Source organism: Anas acuta, chromosome 15 (assembly GCF_963932015.1).
Source record: "Anas acuta chromosome 15, bAnaAcu1.1, whole genome shotgun sequence".
Lineage (NCBI taxonomy): Eukaryota > Metazoa > Chordata > Aves > Anseriformes > Anatidae > Anas > Anas acuta.
The window spans coordinates 14,306,295-14,324,769 of NC_088993.1; the positions used below are offsets into that span (position 1 = coordinate 14,306,295).

The 18,475-nt window shown below is 38.3% G+C and overlaps 1 protein-coding gene across 1 annotated transcript in view; it reads left to right on the forward strand.

Annotated features, from left to right (window-relative positions):
- The window catches only part of SDK1 (sidekick cell adhesion molecule 1), a 392,668-nt gene that overhangs the window by 267,000 nt on the left and 107,193 nt on the right, over positions 1 to 18,475 (forward strand). Inside the window, exons 15-18 of the mRNA XM_068699921.1 lie at positions 5,566 to 5,713; positions 6,585 to 6,725; positions 10,170 to 10,351; positions 18,316 to 18,431. Of these exons, the coding sequence (XP_068556022.1) occupies positions 5,566 to 5,713; positions 6,585 to 6,725; positions 10,170 to 10,351; positions 18,316 to 18,431 (587 nt within the window). The remainder of the gene's footprint in view (positions 1 to 5,565; positions 5,714 to 6,584; positions 6,726 to 10,169; positions 10,352 to 18,315; positions 18,432 to 18,475) is intronic.

The window sequence follows — 18,475 nt, forward strand, 5'->3', positions numbered from 1 at the left end:
GTCTTAGAGCTACGACTCCTGATTTATTTATTTATTTATTTATTTATTTATTTATTTATAATGGATGACTCAGAAAATTCACAGTGTTCTGGGCTCCTGGCTCCCACCCCACTGCACCTTTTTATCACCATCTGTTTTCTTATCTCTCTTCTCTCTCTTTCTCTTCCTATTGCCTACAGGCCAGTACTGCATGTCTGCTTCTCCTTACGTGTTCTTTCACCCAGGGTTGTTACCCTTGCGTTTCATGGCTCCCGGTGGCTTTGACAGAGTTGAGTTAATAAAATCCCAGTCTGGGGACATGATGCAAAGATACTAGAGCTGTGTTTACGTGGAAGCAGCAAAGAACTGACTGAGCATACGCACTTGGGGCCATAAGAGAAGGGGCAACTCACTTAGTGTCCTGGTGAGGTTTGGAAGGTCTTTCAACGTCATTATTGCAAGGATGTTTTGCAGTTCTAGTAAGAGAATGGGCTAGATGTGCCATCATTTCAAAAATGCTATAATTCATTTGCTGAAATCTGTAGAAGGCTCAGCAAAAATCAACAATAGTTCTCCAGAAATTATGCAGTCTCTCAGAACTCCACGGGATCCTGTGAACTCTTGCTCGCTCCATGATAGATCCAATAATTTTGGCTGATGGCATTGCAATCAACCACTGAGAGAGTCTCATTATCACAAATCATAGGTATGTTTACTTCAGCAAGCTTGCAGCTGCAAAAACCAAACACAGACCAGTCTTCTTGTGCATTGAGCATCTGAACTCCCAGAAATACCCTAGATCTTGCTCTCATTTGATTTTCATCTCTATATTTCCTTTGCTTTTATGCCTGGTCTCTAAATGGTTACTCATAGGAGTAGGATAGGGAGGAATTTAAGCCCCTGAATACTCCACTTTTACCATGCTCTCTAATTTCATATGTTATTGCTCAGCTTTAGAGATGTCAACAGAATAGTGGAACAATGTCAGCAGTGACTTTGGTTTGCAAAGCTGACTTTGTCTACATACTGTCACTGTCTTGTTTTGCTTTTATTTTTGTGAAGTGTTTGTTTTTGAGGATCATTTTGATCTCAGTAGCATGTAGTCAATATCTAGTTTCTACAGACCTGCCACTCCTTTGGAAAACAGCGTATTTCCTTGGTGCTGCCATGTTCCCCTCCCACCCCCCATGTGATGTTCATGAATGAAGCTGACATTTGATCTTATGTAGGTATAGTTTTGTCTGATATGACTGTGCAGCATCTTTCTTTGCTTTTCAAAGAAAACTTCTTTTCAGGTTTTCCATCGGTCCCATTTGTGCTGCAGAAAGAGCAACTGTCAGGGATTTGGCATGTGCCCTCCTTGTGCTCACATCCTTGTGTCTGTAGCTCTTTCACTGTCAGCAGCAGCGCAGTATACTTAACATCCCAATCCCAGTTTGTTTTCACCCATCTAAAGGTTAGGGAGGGACATCAGAATTATGATTTCTTTTAGCAAATCTGCATAGAAGAGTTTATTCTTGGATGTGTGGAGTTTTAATATGTGGGTTTTGCTTTACTGCTACAGGTGCCAAAATGTAGCCTAGTTTTTTTCATCCTTTTAGTTGTTTTGCTTTGAATTATTTCCTAATAGCATTTAGGATCCATTGTACATTTTGAAGCACATACTGTAAGTGAATACATAATAACAGTATCTGTTTCAGAGAACTAGCTGAAGAGGGTTCAAAATAATGAGTGTAGATTTCAGGGGACTAATTACTAGCTACATTAGAGAGAGGCGTGTCAATCCACCTGGCATGGATTAGAACTCCTTTTCATTAATTTCAATTCAGTAAAGAGATATAAAAACCTTATTTTAATTAGAGGAAAAAAACAGTGACAGATCGTGCACATAAATTGCTGGAAATATGAACAACTCCAGTCACCAAGTCACCTAATTTTTAAAATGAATGTATTTGGCACAATGTAATAATTCTCAAATTACAAGTATTCACAGTAGACTGTGTCTGTGGGTGATTTGAGACATATGGCCTTAAACATTTGGGGGCAAATTTATAATCTAATTTGAAAAGCACAGTTCCAGGGAAACACAGTCATTAAGTATTCCTGCCCACACAGAGCTGGGAAAGTGAACCTCCATTTGAAATAGGATTTTCAAATAAATAGTAGCATAAGTTGTTATTTGCACCAACATAATTTGTGGATGTTTTGTGACCTGTTTAACCCCTGTTGCAGCATACTGAGGAATTCCTGCGGAGAATCTTCATGGTGTTAGAAGGAATTCCGTATATTTTATTCCCAAAAAAAGTTTAGATTTCAAGGATTAATCAAAAATTATGCTGACTTTTTTTTTATCTGAAGAAGTGAATTAATACTTAGAGAATTCTGCTGAGTACAGTTAACATAAAAGCCCATTTTTGTTTTATTGTATTCTGGGATATCTGTGCGATGTAATGATACAACTCTCCCTATTCATCACATCATTTCAATGAGGAGATAATTAAAGCTCCTATGAAGAGCATCTGTACTAGCCTAACTGAAAGTCTGTGAGTTGTCTTGCTGAATTTGGTAGGAATATTCCAATGATAAAAATTGAACACATAGGTAAATCTTTGTAAAAATCAAAGCAACACTCTGTTACAACAGTGATGCAGGCCTATATACGATAGTGCAAACAGATACTTTTCTCAGGCCAGTAATATACCTTGTTGAAGTCCTACCAAAGGAAGGATGAGCCAATTCATTTTTATTTGAGCTTTTTGCAATATCATATTGTCATGAAAGATGAATTCAGTAAACTCCAGTAGGACAGTAAATTCCAATAGTACTGTCAGTGCTAAACCCTTGGAGAAGAAAGGAGATGGAAATGTACTCCAAAGCTACAAAAATTAGATTTCTGCAATAGATATATTCTGTAATATCAAATTGGAAATGATTCTTGAGGAACTTGCAATTAGTGCAAGAGTTGTGAGGTAGATAGGAAAATATAGAAGAAATACCTCTTGGTAGGTAACCAGTAACCAGTGTTATCAAATGTATCAAAAATGCATCCAAAATTCTTAACAGAACAAAAGTCATTTCTCAAAGGTGAAAAATCATATTATAAGCTAGAGAATAGCCTGTGAGATTCTTGGTTTCCAATAAATTAACTTGGAGAGGCCATCGGAGTTAATTCAAAATACCCAATATCCTTAAGAAGACAGACAACTAAACGTGAAAGTTTTTCGGAGAGTGGCAATTACAGCACAAGAGCAAGCAAGCAAAGCCCAGCATACTTTCTGGGCAGCTTAAGTTAAATGAAGGATTAGTGGAGTCTGTTCAATATAACAGAGATTTATTTAATAGTTTGACCTGGCAAGTCTCTTGTCACTGTGGAACTTCTCCAGGCTTCCTGGGACAGGCAAGTGACAGTCATCCCTGAAGGAGAAGAGAGTCAGTGTTGAAAATCTTATGGAACGTTTCCAATGCTAGAATTGCTTTTCTACATGGTAAAATGAACTTCTGTACAATGCTGGGGTTTGTTCTGGATTTAAAGTGGGGAAACAGCCTCTCAAAATGTTTAGTTTATTAATTGTCAAGAAAAAAACCTTGACATTTAAATTTTAAAGATACTCTGAACACTCACTGTATCCACTGCTCCATGAGCAAGCAAATCCCCCCCAAACCACTTTCCTTTACGAATCAGAGTGCCCAAGAGATGAATAGGGTTCGTTTATATTAGTTTTCAGTTTAATCTCTCTTCCTGCTAGATCTTTTATCTTCCACCAGGAGAGGAAAAAGAATAAATAAAGTATTCTACAGATGCAGCATATAAACAGAGCAAAGCCCCAAGGTGCTGAAGAGATTAATAGGCCCTGTTGTTGAATCAAACTGCTCACTACATTGAACTGCTTGGGTTAAGCACTCTCAGGTGGTGTTTACACTAGCAGTAAACAAATGAAACTGATTTGCTCTAGGAAATGGACCACTACCCAAGTAGCTCATACAAGGGTATTTTGCTCTCTTAGTGTTGTCTGTTCTTCCGTTTTCTTAATGCAGCTGCTTCAGGCAGCTTACTAAGTCAGCCATACCTTAACTTTGGCTTATCTTGATTTGTTACTGTGTACTCTGGGTGTAACAAGGTAAACAGTTATTTGTAAAGTCTCAGGAGAAGCTTGATTAAAGAAAGAAGGAACTAGAGTGCACAAAACTCCTAGCCAATGTCAGCACAGGTATCCTTTTCCTAAAAGAAGCCCAGTGTTCAGCTAAGATGAATTGCGCTCCAGATCTTGCAGCAGAAGCGACTGATGGCAAATCAACAACAATTGGCAAAGATGGAACTTGACTGCTGTGCAAATGTCCCTCTCCAGCATTCCCAGTATTCTGCTCTGTCAGTTTTCCTGTTAAAAAGGACTTTTTTCTCAGAAAGCCACTACTGGAGTAAATATATCCTGAATAACTTGAAGATGCAGTGTTTATAACCCAAAAGGCATCACACCCCAGTGGACTTAAACTTTCTAAGGAATCTGCCAGAAAAGTACTAAATTGGTGGTTTACATCTTGGTGTGAAGTTTAGCAGCTTTCTACATTTGGGACATCTCATCTTCATTTTCAGGCAGACGTCTAGGTCACCTGCCAGGAGCTGCGATGCACTTCTGATGAGCAACATGCACAGATATGTTGCCAAAATCTACAGCTAGCTCCTCAGTAATTTCCAAAAGTATTTGTAATTTTGAGCAGGGAGCATGAAAACAGCTGGTATTATTTAAAATCTGAGCAAATCTTTAAGTTGGCTGATTCCATTGCTGTACTGTTGCAACGCAGACCAAATGTCACATCTCCTTGACGGTTTCAGTCGTGACTTTGGAGAGAATATATGACATCAGCCCAGGAAGAAAAGAAGTCAGTATATTTAATTTTCAACATGTTTCATTTCTGACCTCTTTGAAAACTTGAAAATATAGTTCGGGCATCAGAGGAGCTCGGCATGTGAAGTATGTGAACTGACAACAAGGGTTTTATGGTACTGCTGGGACTGTTTATATCAGGGAACCTTCCTAGGAAATGATTAGACTGAATGCCATATACTATCTCTAGGAAAAAAAATTGCAGACGTAGGATCTGCAGCAGAAGCTTTCTCAGGTCTTACAGCAAAGGGCTGATTTGGCAGAGAGCGTAATGCTTCTACACCTGCCTGCAAGCTGGGTACAACGATATTCCAAACTGCCTGTGAATTTCATTACAGTCCTTCCACCAGAGCCACTCATGGGTGTGGTGTTGTAATGGCCTGCCAAACAGATGGGTTGTGAAATACACAGCCCATCTGTCTTTATCATGCTTGTTTCCTCTTTTATTAAAATGTTAATGAATATAGTTTTTATTTATTATGCCATGACATGTGCAGCATCACTTTCCAGTAGACAAATGTGCAATCTGCATAACCGTGTGGGCTGACAGGAAGGTTTCTTTTGCTGAAAAAGAAACTTCTTTCCAAAGTTCCTCTGAGGAAAACAAACACAAAGAGCTCTGTGCAGTCAGAGACAATTTCTCACTTCTGCAGCGTTTTTAACAAGCACTCCGGTCTCTCTCAAATGTTAATTATTCCAACAGATTCTCCCTGGAAGGTTCACCTATCAAATCTTGACCCCAAAATGACTGGCGTCACTGTGAGTGGACTAACTCCAGCCCGAACCTACCAGTTTAGAGTATGTGCAGTTAACCAGGTGGGAAAAGGCCAGTACAGCGCTGAGACCAGCAGGTACAGTAAAAATACATTCCTATGTACTCCACGAAAAAAAAAATGCTGACTGTTGTGAGTGAATAGCATAAAGTTATCTTTTGCACAGTAACTGGGAAGTGGAGCAGTTATCATTACCCAAGCCTCTGGAGAGTGCTCTGCAGCTGCTAGTAATTGGTGATAATGGCAATTAGGTGGTGCAGGATATCAGCACACAATGGGAGAGGTGCCCTCATATTTCCAGTGTATCAGCTGAACAGAATCTTGGAAGATGGTCAAATAAGTGTGTGCAACCCTAATATTTTTTTTCTTATTGTGTTAAGTCACTGCAGTTAGCCCTGGAAGGAGTACAGCTTTCACCCAATCATTGCAATGTCACTTCTGCAATTCACCCAGATGTGACATAGAAGGATGGCTTCATCAAATTTGGTTTCAAATGCATCCCCCTTCCTATGTGAACCGAAGCTTGCTGTGAGCTTGAATTGCAGAACAGCTGAACTCTAAATGGCTTTTTCAAAATGTAGGAGTTTGATATGAAAAATATTGAAAGAGCTGAAAGAAACAATTTGGAAGGAGTCACAGACACTGGACCTGAGCTCTAACTCATTCAGGCTTGTAATCTTTTTAAAGAGTTGTAGCAGCCTGGGTGATTCAGAGAGAATAAGGTTACCTCAGCTGTCTGTCTTGTTGCTTGCTTAACTGATTTCTTATTATGTTGATTTGTTGTAACTATTTCATGCATGTCTTCAGCAGTTTGATCAGCATTATATTTCTTTCTAGTGATCAGACTTTGATAAACGATACTGGTTCACATGGAGTTGGATACATGAAATAGAAATGTTACCTATCATTTATTTCAACACCCACCTCCCTCACGTTGTTTTATATTCAGGTTGATGCTGCCTGAGGAGCCACCTAGTGCCCCACCTAAAAACATAGTGGCCAGTGGGCGCACTAATCAGTCTATCATGGTCCAGTGGCAACCTCCTCCTGAAAGCGAACATAATGGAGTTCTTCATGGGTACATCCTAAGGTAAGTAATTTCCTACCCTGGAAAGCCTGGAGCTCAATTCTTGTATGCATGAGGGAGTTCTTAATGCTGTGTTTGAATATGGTATTGAAAAACTATTCTTAATTCCATTAAATATGTTAGTTATTATTTAAAAATGCCATTGCTGCGTTGGTTTATTACAGATGAGAAATTGCCTCTGTTCAAATGATCCCAAGGGTGCAGACATTTGAATTCTGGCCCATCTTACTAAAGAGTTAGTGAACACCAGTTTGTTTTTTACACTGATAGCTACTCTGAATGGGCCTGCTGTGTGGACTAGCATCCTATGGAGACTCTCAGCATCCTGATAATTTTTTTCCATTTTTAAAGTGAAGTGAAGTGAAACACCAAGAACTAGAAGTGTTTACAAGGGAAGTTGGTACAGTGCAGCCTATGCGTTGCAGATGTGTATGTGTGTATTGCAATCTCAGCCTACTGAGAGAGAGGTGAATTACCTTAACAAAGTCACAAAGGGCTCCTGCTCTATGGAAGAGCAAGAATAGAATCAATAACCTTCAGTATTCTGCCAAACAAAATGGAGAGGAAGGAATCACAGGTAATGCTTCATGACAGACCTTGATCTGGGGAAGACCTTGATCTGGTTTTTAAAATTGGTTAGTTGAGTACGATTCTTTCAATCTCAGCTGTATTTATTAAAGAGAAACAGAATTCATCTACACCCAATTCATCTACAGCCTACTGGCTTCCTATGTTTTGTGCAATGCTAGCAGCCAGCTAGGACCTTACCTTTAGAAAGGGAGACATTATCTAAATCAGAGTATTTGTGGGAAGTTCCCAAGCACTGTACCACCACTGACATATTTCCGACTGACAGTTACAGCCTATTGTAGGCAGGTTGCTGACATTTTTAATGTAGTGTCCTCCAGACCTACTGAAATATAATTAAATGCTACAGTCTAAATGCCAACACCCTGTTCATTCTGTGCTCCTACTTCTGCTGGCACGGGTGGGAATGCTTATGCGATGTTAGTGTTGGTGAGTTCCCAAAATAGAGCTGGAAAGTTCCTTTCCTCTTTAGGCAGAATTGAAGTCTGTTAATCTCCCTGTCACCTGCACAGAAGCTTTTATAGTAGTGAACCACTTGTGCAAGTGCCTGTGGATTTAAGAGATGGACTCAATTTGAAAGCTGTGCTGGTCATCAGTGACAGGTGGGGAAAGATGCTTTAGCTTCTGTCTGTAGCTGAAATTTTGTCATGAGAGTTGGGTACCAGTTTGCACAGGGTACAAATGTTGTCTGTACAGTTCTTTCCTTCAAACCAGCCTACCTGATGATAGGATTAACTCCTTAGCTACTCGTAGTGAGTTAACCAGTCTCAACATTAAGTCCTTTGAGAAAGCAATCCTATAGCCTCCCACTTCTGGCAATCTTATCTGTTTTCCCTGTAGAGCATTTTCAGTGATGCCAACAATTATTAGCATAATTGATCCTGGTCCTCCCTATAACGTCTCTTTCCATTTTAATAGAGACTGATCATATTCATTATGGTCAATCTGTGAATGTTTTTGATGTCTACGTGCTTTGTCTAGACCACAAAGAAAGCATTTAATCAAAAAGAATTTAAGATTATCGTATAAAAGCACAACTGTCCCAGGCAATAAACCAAGCTGTTCTTCTAAGTCAAAATACATGGCCACAACAATATGTGCACTGAAGAAAGGTCTTCCTGCACTGATTTCTATAGTATTAAGGTATAACAAAATGAAAACCACTGTGCATCCTACAGACCCAATGCTGAAGACATGCAAGATACTAAATTGATGGAGCACCTGATCTTTAAAAGTGAAGGTGCACTGCACAAGTCATACAGAGTATACATCAAAGTCTATGGTGAGAAAAATTGTGAAGACATGACATTTCTGAACTGGCCTTCTTCCTCTGCCCTTTTTCTCACTGGCAGTATTGCATTTAGAGGAGTGCCATGCTAACAGCATAATAGATTAAATCACAGGAGCACTCCACACCTTGTCTGCTAGGTGTGAGACAAAACAGTGCTGCACAAAGAATTGACTTTGCCAGGATGCATGCAACCTTCGCAGGAGACGAAAGAAAGGAGAAGGTAGATATATAAAGTAAAAAAAAAAAAAAAAAGAAGAAAAAAAAAGATAAAAGAAAAGATGAAGATGATTCAATAAGCTCAGCTGAGAGCTGATATTTCTTTGTTTCCATTTCTATTTCACAAATGGAATTGTAACATCACAGATGTTATTAACTGTGACAAAATACGGTCAGGCAAGCAACTCCTCAACAGAGAAGAGGGGTTGTCAGTGATTAAGAACTGATCTCTTTATGAGGAGATTTTAGAACAAAATTTGTGGCTGAAGTACATGCAGAAGTTGTCTAGCTGTAGAAATTGTACCAATTTAACTCAGATAACTTAAGATCAGTCTGTAAGATGTCAGTGAAATTGTTCTGTGCCAATAAGATTTTGGTGCTTATTGTGAAGCAAAAGATGAATATGAGCGTGTACAAGTTGTGCGTGAATAAGAATTCAAATGTTCCTGAATTTGTCTGCTCTGTGGAACAGTAATGCCTCATGCCCCTTACTACTTGGTCTCTTTTTCTGATTTGATGTGAATTAGCATATTGTAAGCATCCATTGTACCATTTTAATAAAGGAAGGAAAACAAACAGTATTATTCACATTCACAGATTTGCAGGGTTTGTTTGTTTTCTATAATTTATTTATTCTTCGTAGTTTCTTAGCCTAAATAGATGCATCAAAAGGGCTTTGTTTTCTGCAACGCAGTTTTTACAGGGAAAAATATATTCCATTTTCCAGTTTTCCATGCCTTAGTAGAAAGTTTATCAGGATGTCTACCACTCAGCCTTATTTGGTACAGCTCTCCTCCAGGAATTCTTGTGCTTAACCAGTCCTTCAATCTCAAATGTATTCAGTCCTTATTTTAATCATGCTGTGATGTGAATCCTGGTGGAAGCCAGAGATGGCAGTGCCTGTAGCTCTAGGTCAGAGCCTGCCTGAGTTCTTCCTTTTCAGATTTCAGAGAAGGAAAAAAACATTCCTCAAGCTGATTTACAGCAGCACCCTGATAAAAATCATATCGGGGCTATTTTTTTCTCCTAAATCACATTTTTTACTAGACAAGCCACATTTAAAAAGCTGTAATTTTTCCACAGCCATAAAACAGGTTAAAATACCCATTTTGTTTAGGTCTATGCACGTAATTTCAGTGAGATCACATTATAAATACTATAGTAGTCAAACAAGATGTGGTCTTATCAGCAGTTAGTCTGTTGTTTCTGATAATTTTTCATTATTCTTTGTATAATTCGGCTGTAAAAGTGTGAATATTGCTTCTTCACAAAGGAAGCTATTTTGCTAGTCAGGATATTTTCTATAATTGATACCAACTAATTAACAGCAAATTTTTCTTCCCATATGGTAGGTATCGCCTGGCTGGCCTCCCTGGAGAATACCAGTATAAGAACATCACCAGTGCAGAAATTAACTACTGCTTAGTGAAAGACCTGATCATTTGGACCCAGTATGAAATCCAGGTGGCGTCTTACAATGGAGCTGGGCTGGGAGCATTCAGCAGACCTGTGACAGAGTACACTTTACAGGGAGGTGAGCAAATCGGAACTGTATGTGTCAAAGCACAATTTACTAAGGAGAATATGCACTCTCCGATAGTCCCACCTAACAATTGTAAAATGAATGGTCAGTTCAGTCATATTTGAAAGACATCTTTGTTGGGTTGGAAAGAAGTAGAAAACACAAGTTTCGAGTGCTTAAGTAGAGACTCCATTGCTCCCTCTGTTGTAGAAAAAGCTGTGGGTCCCATGGAATGGATTTATAGGATGTGTGACATGCAGTGGCTGAGACTACTCTGACAGGAGAGGCATAGGGAATTTGTCAAGGAATTGGGTTTATGGCAGTCAAGATATGCAGTATGCCACATACATAATACAGGAGACAAATGCAGAGCAAACCAGCATCATTATTTTTGATGATCACAGAATAACTTGATTTAGAAATTTGGAATAAATTTGAAAGGAACTGTAGAAAGAGAAATAGAGCCTTTGGAGAAAGTATGTTTGATAGCAGTTCAAGGATGATGCATTTCAGACATTTGCAAAGAGGAAGACAGAATGATCATCAGAGCCTTCATTTTTATGCTATGGCTCTTCCACACCTTTCTGGTAAGTGCTTTAAAAAGAATATAAATTGCATCAAAAAAAGGATATGTAATTACTTTTTACAACCAGTGTAAGGCATGTTTACACCTCTAGATTGGTATAAAAATCTGTAGGATAATTAAGTACCAAGCCCTTAAAGCTTTTTTTATATTTCATAATGGCAGGGCTATGCTGGTTTCTGAGCACTGGACAGTATGTGGTCTCTACTGGTCATAAAACAATTAAACTATTTTAGAAACTTGCAGTTTTATAGTACATCAGTTAATTTATAATCAGTGAAAATTGTGTAGTTGTTTGTTAATTGTTAGTAGGAGTACTTCATAATGTGATTAGATACAGTTTGAGTTGTAGGGAGATCTTTAAGAAAAGATTGTTTGCATGCAATAGTAATTAACCACAATAATTAAAACAGGAAGCTATCCATATTTTGTCTTAGGGCATCTGAAGTTTCGCAGTTTAGAGGAGTCTAGACACCTCTTTCTAGAAGTATTTATAGCAGACCTTGAAATGCTTTTTCCAAAGTCTTCTCTCTACAGCCAGGATTAATGTTTTGTATCCCACTAAAGACCAGCTCTCTGCTGAGAATTGGTTTGCACAAAGAATTTGAATCTATTCTGTGAATATGTTTGCAGTTCATTACTTTGTTTATTTGGACATTTTAGGCTATCACATCACCTTAGCCTTCCATCTGTTAAGACTCAGGTTTGGACTTCACACTCTTTTTCTTAAACCCTGCAATTGACTCTAATTTCCCTTGATATTATGTGCTGTTATTATCATCCTTTATTGATTGGCTGTCTGTTGTCGTTTATAAGGATATAAATCCTCTGTTATAAATTAAGAGTAATCAGTCCTGCATTCATATTAACTATCAAGAATGTTTAGACTGCAGGACAACCTGCAGTGGCCTGTTTATACAGTTTCTATCTATATCCTAACTGATCAAGAGTGGGTAGACATGAACAACAACAACAACAAAAGGATCTTTGTTATATATTTTATAACATTATTTGATAATAGCAATAAAAAATTACTTCATGGATGCTGTATCTTCTAGTCAATGCCCTTCTGGATATCTGTGCAAATCACTGAAGTCTGCTCTAAAAAGAGTTTGAAGCCTTTTTACATCTAGAGTTGAGAAGAAGAAAGGTTGAGTGGTATCAGGATCATTTGAAATTGGATTAAAATAAAGTCTCGATAAGTAACGTCCTACTGTCCATAACCCTGCATATTTGTCTGTCTTGTAGTTGGGAAATGACAGGAAAGGCCAGTGGTTGTTTCTTGCTCTAGATTGTCCTTCCTAAACCAAAGCAGCAAGAGTGAGAAAAAGCAGTGTGTAAAACTGCCTTGTAAATCATACACCGATTTTAATGTGAGCCGAGATAAATGTCAAAGACACACTCCCATCCATCCCCCTCTCCTACTACGACCACCACCACCTCTATTCTGACATGCATTAAATGATGTGAGCTGTGCTGGCAAGAACCTGTCTGTCTGCTGATGAAAAATACCTGAAATACCTCATATTAATCAAATGTGCTGTGCAGTCAAAGCCTGGCAGGAAATGAACACTGGGAGCAGATCAAGCCGTTGGCAGGAGCAGATCAGCACATTGGCATCTTCGTCGGGAAGAATATTGACTGGCCATATAAGCTGTGGATTTATACCAGAACCCAGTCCATTAATCCCTTATTAGTCCTCTGGCATTGTGTTAGCCACTGATAACTAATCAGCTGCTCAAAGCTCTTCAAAAATTACCAGTTTCTAGAATATAGCCAAACTTGCAAGATGCTGAGCGATCTAAACTTGTAGCGAGACTGGCACATAATGTCAGCTAGATAAAATGTCAGAAAGACTTACTGGCAAAGCACTGAACTTCCTAGCACTAGGGTCAGACAGTTTGACTGTCTCTAAATCTTGAAAGTCTTTTCAGAGTGATATTCAGCCTAATCCTTTGATGCTCTGGGTATATAGGTCTTTCTTCATCAGAGCTTCTCCAGCTGTTCCTTACTTTGATATTACTTTTCACAGGGATTTGTGCCAGCCTCCTGCATAGGGCAAATTTTTCTTAGTTAAACAGTGTCCTGCAGGACTTCTCATTGCCATATGACAAACTGAAGTTTTCCAATACTTTTTCATATGAGTAGTTTTGTGAGATGTATAAACATCTTTGTGGATAGCGCTGATACTGTCTCTGCTCAGTACTGTTGGACATGTTTACCTTTTCCTGCAGGCTGATTTGAGAATCTTCCATTTTTTACTGTCCCTTTAATCTCACTAGCATGAATACTTTTGAGCTTGTCTCTCCTTGAAAAACATCCAACACTCTTTAGATTTAGCCAAGGCAAGGCTTGTAAGTAGAGACAGAGCTTTTCTTAGACAATTTACATTGGAATTAACCTACTTTTATTTCTAATTTAGCTGTTAAGTGTTTCTTTTGATGCACATTCCAAAAGCCAGTGTTATATCCTGAAGTTTATAAGCCTCAGCATGTAGTTTGATATTATTTTATTTTCCCTACTTGCTGTGTACAGACACCTTAAAAGGCCAGAAAAGGCCCTTTTTGAGTAAAAGGCTGGGAGAGTCACCAGACTAGTGAGTCTTGATGGAGTACAGGGAAGGACAGAAGTACAATGTAGTATTCAGCAGGTCCAAAGTGGCTTTTTCCACAGGCAGTAGGAGTTGAATTAGATAAATTCATAAGGACTGAGATAGAAGAACTGGACAAATCTGTTATCTGTTTCAGTTGACTGAAAACTTCCTCCTTGATGTAGGAAGTAATCTTGAAATGGAAATCTCAGAATAAGGGGTGTCCTCTACAAGCATTTCAGTTTGCCTGAGGTAAAAGAGTCCTTAATTTTCCCTTACACATTTTTGCTAAAACCATCTTCATTATTCACCTTGTTTGGGGAACTTACCAACAGCCAGGAAGCGTCCATGAATGTCATTCTGGCCCAGCTGCTCCTGAGCAGAAGCAGGTTGGAGTTGTAGCATCTGGATTTTATAGCTCTCAGTCTTACCACTGTTAGGTGTCATTTCCCATCTATTGTTTTGTTGGTGTTGTTTTTAATGATTTCACAAAGGTTGTGAATTACCAGTTGTTTTTGGTGAGGCTTCTGGCTTCCAGCTCTTACTAAAGAAGTAAAACTTGGTCCTTGTGAGAGGCGTGTGAGAAAGGGAAAAAGGCATTTCCCAGCTGCAGGAAGCAAAACTCTTCAGTTGATGCCAAACCTCACACTTTTGAATTTCAAATATTGGCACGTGTAGAACAGCAGAGACCACTGTTTCTGTGCACCTGCTGCAGTTCCAAGCAGAGCAAATGTTGTCGGCCAGGTGCGGAGGGGAAGAGGCTTTGCAGAAGGAGTAGCACGCTCCTGTACAAGGCTCTCCCCATGGCTCCCAGTGGGTGCAGCTTAGCACCTCAAGCCAGTGCATTGAAGGAAAAACTCAACCCTCACATAGAGAAAAACCTGAGGTTCCCTGAGCCTGCCTTGCTAAGACACGGAAGCTGCCAACAAGGAGCTTGGGAGGAGCAGGGCGCTTTTCCACAAGCCTTTGTTGAAGGTCGGTATTTAAGACCAGCAGTCTGTCCGTTGGAATCTGTGCAGGGTTTACATGCTATTTGCACATAGCTACAGACAGAATAATTACATGTACACATGCTTAACCTTAATGCCTTCTCTTCTCTCAATTATCTTGTCAGCCAAACCCTTTTAATGGCTTTTATCTAGAGTGCTTCCATGACCTTTTCTACTTAGAATGCTGCACATTAGCTTGCAGTCCCGGGAGCTGAGCTCTTAACAGATTTCCAACCGCGTGAACTTTATAGGGAAGAAAGTAACAGTTGGTTTTGTCTGACCAATTTGATCTGCACTTCCAAGATGACTCCCAGGTGGGTCTCCGGTGTGAGATGGTTTAGGAATACTTGCAAACATCATGAAGATCAGATTTTAAAATTGAGTATGTAAACACATGGGGATTACTTTTGAAACAACTGTTTGACATTGGTAGCTCTTGTACTGCTTGACAACAAGAAACTCGTAGGAGGAGGATAACCATCCACCACTAAATTAGGAAATTCTTAATGCAGACAGTTGCAGCTTCAGCAAGGTGCTAACTGTGATCTTGGAAAAGTATCTGAGTTTAGAAATGACCAGAAGGTCAGCTCTGTCAAACTTTTTCTTTTTAATGCAAAACTATTCAAATACCAAGAAAGTCTTTAAGATCAGGACATAAAAGAAGAACTCTATCCTGTCACTTTGAAGTAAATTCGAGGTCATGATGCCAATATTTTACTGATTAAAAATATAAAAATGTATTATATTACATCTTCTGCAGGATAATTAAGCTTATGCATCTTAGACAGACCATATTCTTTCCATCTCTTAAATTCATTCATTGTGATGCAGATGTTGATTCTTCAATAAAGATTTTAAAGATGAATTGTAATACACATCGTGGTTTCCAGTATTCTGAAGGGTTTATATTTTCTGGTCATGATTTTTACCGCTTCTCTTATCATAGCAGGTACTCTTTGTGCTGTGATTATTTATTTGTGTTTCAGAAAATTATCCTCTAATGAAAGAAAAATATTTCACTATTTAAAATAAATAACTAGTATATTTGGTTTTCCACATTTCTAAAACTACAGTAAACCTATCCTAAAGTGCCTGCCTGGGCTCTTTCGAGATGTGCTACAATAAGGGCTATAAATGAAAACTTGAGGCGTGCTGATGCAGGTTTTTTCCTCTCAAAAAATTGCAGTATTTTGAAAAATTTGCAGTATTATGAAAAGTATTTTTGTCAGACTCCTAGAATAAAATCCTCATGTTATTGAAATTACTGGAAATTTGCTATTGGTCATACAGCATTTGTGGAGTTCTGCAGTAAAGAAAATGCCCCCAGAAATGAAGCGAGCAGTGTGCATGCTAGTAAGTGTTTTAGGAGGATGAAGACTGGGAGTACCCTGGTTGGCAGTGGCTGTACGGCTGACTCTTCCGTCAGTGGTCACCTGTATGTTACTGGTGTTCTGGGAACAACAAACTCTTCATACCTCTGGTAAATTCTGAATTTCTTTGGCTGTGGTTGTCAGTGAACAGCGTATGGGTTAGATATAGACTTTCTGTGTAGTTTTTATAAGTTACAAAATCAACTTAGCACATATAAATAGAGTTGTAATGTAGCACTTCGACAGAAGGAAATGAGTGGAGAGGAGGATGCTCGGCTGTTCAGCCTTAATGACAGAAGGAGATTAATCTCCCTATGATATTCAGATGACTTTCTGATAATAAACTAACTTGAAGGTTTCCTATACAATTTTCTTCTGCAATAACAAATCTCTGGCAGCTACAACAACAAAATATTCCAATGTGCAGGAAAGTATGAATTTTGATTTTAAAAATTCTTACATTAGCTATCAGTTATACAAAGCATTGAACACAAAAGCAAAGTGAAGTCAATCATGGCTCTCATAATAAACAGTTTCATCAAAGAACATGAATAATTTAAAAAAAAAAAAAAAATAGTAGGGGAATGTAGCCAAAGCAGCTCATTATGACTGTATAGTGACTTGTATATCAGGATGATTTGGTGAATCTCTTAACTACAAAAACTTTGATGTCTACGGGTTGGTAAGATTATTGTAACTTTCCAAAAACATACAGGCAATTATGATACATGGCTGGAAATAGGACCTAGATTCTAACAAGAAATTAGAGTAGTATCAGATAAATTCTGGTTTTAGAACTCAATAATTAAACATAGTTATAAATTGTGACATTGGGTTTTAAATTAGGGCAAGGTGATTCTCAATAATATACACTATTTCTGAAGTTAAAGAAAGAAATGTGCAGAGCTAAATTTTCAAGCCAGAAGCCATCAGAGAGTTTTAGTGCCACAAGGCAAGAAAGTGGATATCCTTATCATTTCAAACCTCACATCTTTCTGGATCTCTCCAGATTTCTGTGTTGATATTTCTAGGTTGTGAATGTCTTTGACTAGGTGTACACTGTCTTAGCACTGTTGGCAGCAACCTCACTATAGCTTGTACACCAGTTAAGAATAATGGACCTGGATGTCTCTTTCACACAAAGCTTTTGGTGGACAAAGGGACATTTTTACATTTTTGAACTTAATGTCTTGATTTCTCCTCCATACAAAGACTCAATTTCCAAAAAGTACTTTGAAGCTTTTAAAGTTTGTGACCTGTTTTTGAAAAGTATGGAACAAACCAGCATTTCTCAGTTGGAACTGTGGTTACTTTTTAGAAGCATAGGTCATTGGACTTTGGTAGAAAGTTTCTCTTGGAAGCAGAAGGAACAAAGCTTTTCAAGCTTCAAAATCACTTGTGGATTATTCCTGTTTTACAGAATACAAATGTGCATGGCTGTCAATAGTCATGTTTTTGAAGCTTTACTAAACTGATTTTTTAGGATTCAAAGGGTATTAGTACTTTTTCTTTTTTTAATCAAATAGCAATTTTCTTCTTTAACTTACTATGAAATTGATAATTTCGGAAAAATAGACCTGACTATTAGTATTACTTCCTCTTGAGAACTAAAGAAATGACATCCTAAAGCAATGAGTTGAAGAAATTGCCTGGAAGATATTTAAAGAGACATTATGTTAAATGGTAAAATACTTACATCGTGGGTTGTGTTGTTGTTTTTTGAAGCCAGTATGCCTCCATGTTCCAAGCTTTTTTTTTTTTTTTCCTTTTGTACTGAAGAAATAATCTACCTAAATAAGTACTTGACATGAAAAGTTTACACAAGTTTAAATAGATTTGAGGTTGTATTGGTTCAGATTATATATAATAAATTTAATATACGTGAGTGAATACAGTATCAAGATAAAATATCTCCAATTCCCAAGAAAAATCTATTGCATATGATATGACTGGTCCTAATTTTTAAGCAGTAGTAAATAATAAATGGTGTTGCTAGATTATAATTCACAATTGTAAATTTAATTGTGCGGACCCCACATTTGCTAGTTTGATCTGGGGAATTGTGTGGTATTAAGAGAAATTCTCAGGAAGTTTCTTGGTGAAACTTCATTCTCTGTGCAGTCATGGATAATTGAAAGAGATGTGTTCACCTATCATTACCTAGTTCCTGTGTCAAGTTTTATGAAAAACTCATCTGAGGAGTTATGTGCTACCGAAAGCATTTCATCCCCTCCCCCTGAAAGAATTTCTGATACAGGATGAGAAATAACTCGATTACCATTCTTTGCAAATCATTGCTGGGTACCATATCACAGGAAGTGCATCCTTTTCTCAGGCTTGATATTACTTTGAGACTAATGAGTGGCAGTGAAGAGGTTCTTTTGACCTCTCATCTCTCCTCCATTCTGTTTCATATTCTGTTCCTCTTGCCTGACTGGGAGCAGTGCCTACAGCTCCACCGCAAAACGTGCAAGTCGAAGCCGTGAACTCCACAACCATCCAGTTCCTCTGGAACCCTCCACCCCAGCAGTTCATCAATGGTATTAACCAAGGATACAAGGTAAATAGGAACAAGATTTCTACATCTTCAAATAATGTTTCCTG